Source organism: Bipolaris sorokiniana (genome assembly GCF_000338995.1).
Source record: "Bipolaris sorokiniana ND90Pr unplaced genomic scaffold COCSAscaffold_67, whole genome shotgun sequence".
In the NCBI taxonomy this organism is placed as follows: domain Eukaryota; kingdom Fungi; phylum Ascomycota; class Dothideomycetes; order Pleosporales; family Pleosporaceae; genus Bipolaris; species Bipolaris sorokiniana.
In genome coordinates this window covers 1-2966 of record NW_006911961.1, presented here as the reverse complement: position 1 = coordinate 2966, position 2966 = coordinate 1, and the positions used below count along the sequence as shown (strand labels likewise).

Genomic DNA, 2966 nt, shown 5'->3' with positions numbered 1-2966 from the left:
CCTTTAACTAGAAAAGTGTGAATTCTATATATAGAAAACAGAATTCCTTAGATTTATTATATTAACTAAAGAAGTAAAAATAAACCTAAAGAAGATATAGACTATACAGGAATAGCTAATACCTAAAATAGTTAAGAATATTTAATCCTTTTTAGAATTTGCGAATTACTATTAAAAGTTTATTAGAGATTACTTAAAGATCACAGCACCCCTTACAGAAGTAACAAAAAAGAAAATAGGTTTTAAATAGGAATAGAAATATTAAGAGGATTTTAATTAAATTAAGTAGATATTTCTAAAGGCACCTATACTTGAGATGTATAGCCCTCAACAACCAACGAGAGTTAAGACTAACGCCTTAGACTATACACTTAGAGCTGTATTATTATAGTAGTATCTAGATAGAAAATAGAAACTAGTATTCTACTATTTACAGAAGTTCTCTAGAGCAGAACTTAACTACGATATTCACAATAAGAAACTACTTAGAGTAGTTAATGCCTTTAAATAATAAGAAGTGTACCTATTAGAACTCCCCAAACAGATCGAGGTTTTTACTAATTACTAGAACTTAATGAGTTTTATAACAACGAAAAAACTTAACTAATAATAAGTACGATAGGTAAAGATGCTAGCCTAGTTTAACTTCAAGATTACGTACCGCGTAGGAACGCTTAATAGAGTAATAGACGCTTTAAGTAGAAGGTCTAATTTACGTAAAGAGGGTTATAAAGAACTACATAACGCCTTACTTAAGATAATACCTAATAGCAGTCTAAAGTATAACTAGCCAGAACTAGCTAAGATAGCTAAAGTAGCTAAGTAGGTAGAAACACTATAGAAATAATAGCAGAAAAAGGCAACGCTATAGGCGTCAAAAACAGACCCCTACCCGCTAGAAGTAATAAATAATAAGAGAGAGCTTAAGGCTCTAAGAGAATATATAAGTACGTACATACTCCTATATATAAGAACTAAACTTATTAAGACTCTACACGAGTCCCTAGAATATAGACACATAGAGGTAAACAAAATAGTTAGACGACTAGCTAAGGTGTTTATAATACCACGCTTACGAGCGAAGGTGTAAGAAATACTAGGTAACTATTTAGTATATTACTAGAATAAGCCTAAGAGATATAAGCTCTATAGCCTATTACAACCCTTACAGCCACTATCTAGACTATAAATAAGCGTAATAATAGACTTTATAGTAAAGCTCCTAAAATCATTAGAACTAGAATTAGCTCAATTTTACGATATAATACTAGTAATTATAGACTAGTTAACTAAAGTAGCAAAGTTTATGTCTATAGAAGAGACTATTACAGCAGATAAATGCGCGTACGAAGTTACTAAAGCACTAGTATTAGAGTATAAGATACCTAAAGAGTTTATTACTAATTATAATAAACTATTTACGTCTAAATACTAGAGTATATTTCTAGCAAAGTTAGGTATTAAGAAGAAGCTTTCGACAAGCTTTTACCCAGAAACAGACAGCTAGATAGAACGTACAAACTAGATATTAGAACAGTACCTATAGATATACGTAAATAAGTTATAAAATAACTAAGTAGAGTTACTACTAACAGCGCAATTAGCCTATAATAGTACGAAATTAGTAATAACAAAGTATTCGCCGTACTACGCGAACTACAGATATAAGCTAACTACTTATTAAAATCTAAGAGATATTAAAAGTATCGTGGTAAGAGTAGATAATGTAAAGGGCTGCGCCCGTGATCTCTACTGAAGAGGATCACGTGATCTTCGACCACGTGATATACCTTCTGTACGGACACGTGATCAGAAGCGAGCAGGTATAAGAGAAGTCTGTACTTAGTTATCTTCTCTTTTTCTTATCTTTTAGCTTCTGTACGATAGGTAGAAGCATACTCGTTCGCTAGGCCTCTCCGCCCATAACAGATAATAAAGCAAAGCTTATACGAGAATTATATAAAGAATTAAGTAAGAATATAGCTTAATAGAATCTTATAATATCTAAAGCAGCAAATAAATAAAGAATTAAGAGACTAACCTTTAAGAAGGGGGACAAAGTTTTCTTATTAAGATAAAACCTAAAAACTAAACGACTATACAGAAAATTAGACAACCTCTAAATAGAACTATTTAAGATTCTAGAGGAAATAGAAAAAGTAAACTATAAGTTAAAACTCCTATAAGGTATACAAATTTACTCTATCTTTTATAAGAAACTTCTAGAACTAGTATCTTTAGATACTAAGCTAGTAATAGATATAGAGCTTAAAGATAACGAGTATAAAGTTAAGGAAATTAAGAACCTACGGAAAATTAGTAGTTAGTAGAAGTACTTAGTTAAGTAGTAAGAATAGCCTAAAAGCTATAATACTTAGGAACCTAAAAGAAACCTAATAAACTATAAGTTACTAGTACGTAAGTACTACTAGAAACGTCTAAGAAAACGAGAACTAAATTCTTAAGAGAAAGGTAATAATTGTAACGGTTCGAGTACACACTGAACTAACATCCGAAAGGGATCCGAACATGGGCACGCACTAGCCGAGGGCAGATCTGCTGATATAAAACCCCACCTTCTCCATACCGTAGCTCGATAGATTTTTGATATCCTTTCGTACAAGGCCTATAGGTGTCTATTCGAATTAAGGCTCGTTTGATGTCCCACGCACTCCCATATGCCTCTGAGTGACACTACCGCCGATACTGATCCGAGTAGTCTTGCCTGCGCCGTTACATTATATCAAAAATCTCACCACCGCCGGTGACGGCATTCAAACAATATCGCAGCTGTCTGTTCAGACTACATCCAAAACCAAGTGTTTCCGGAGTTGATCCGGAACCTTACACCGTTACATCTAACATTCACATAGACAGGATCCCATTGATCTCCTGTCGACCGAAGCCTTTGGGTTTGGAATTTCTGTACTCACGCGAGTCGGATTAACTTCGGAAAAGCCGCGTAG

The 2966-nt window shown here is 33.4% G+C and overlaps 1 protein-coding gene across 1 annotated transcript; it reads left to right on the top strand.

Moving 5' to 3' along the window:
• Positions 1-640: 640 nt before the first annotated feature.
• COCSADRAFT_104672 (uncharacterized protein) lies at positions 641-790 on the top strand (the record flags this gene model as incomplete). The annotated part of the gene is made up of 1 exon (XM_007707974.1): positions 641-790. A coding segment is annotated over one exon (150 nt), but the record flags the coding sequence as incomplete, so codon positions are not given.
• Between the last annotated feature and the right edge of the window lie 2176 nt (positions 791-2966).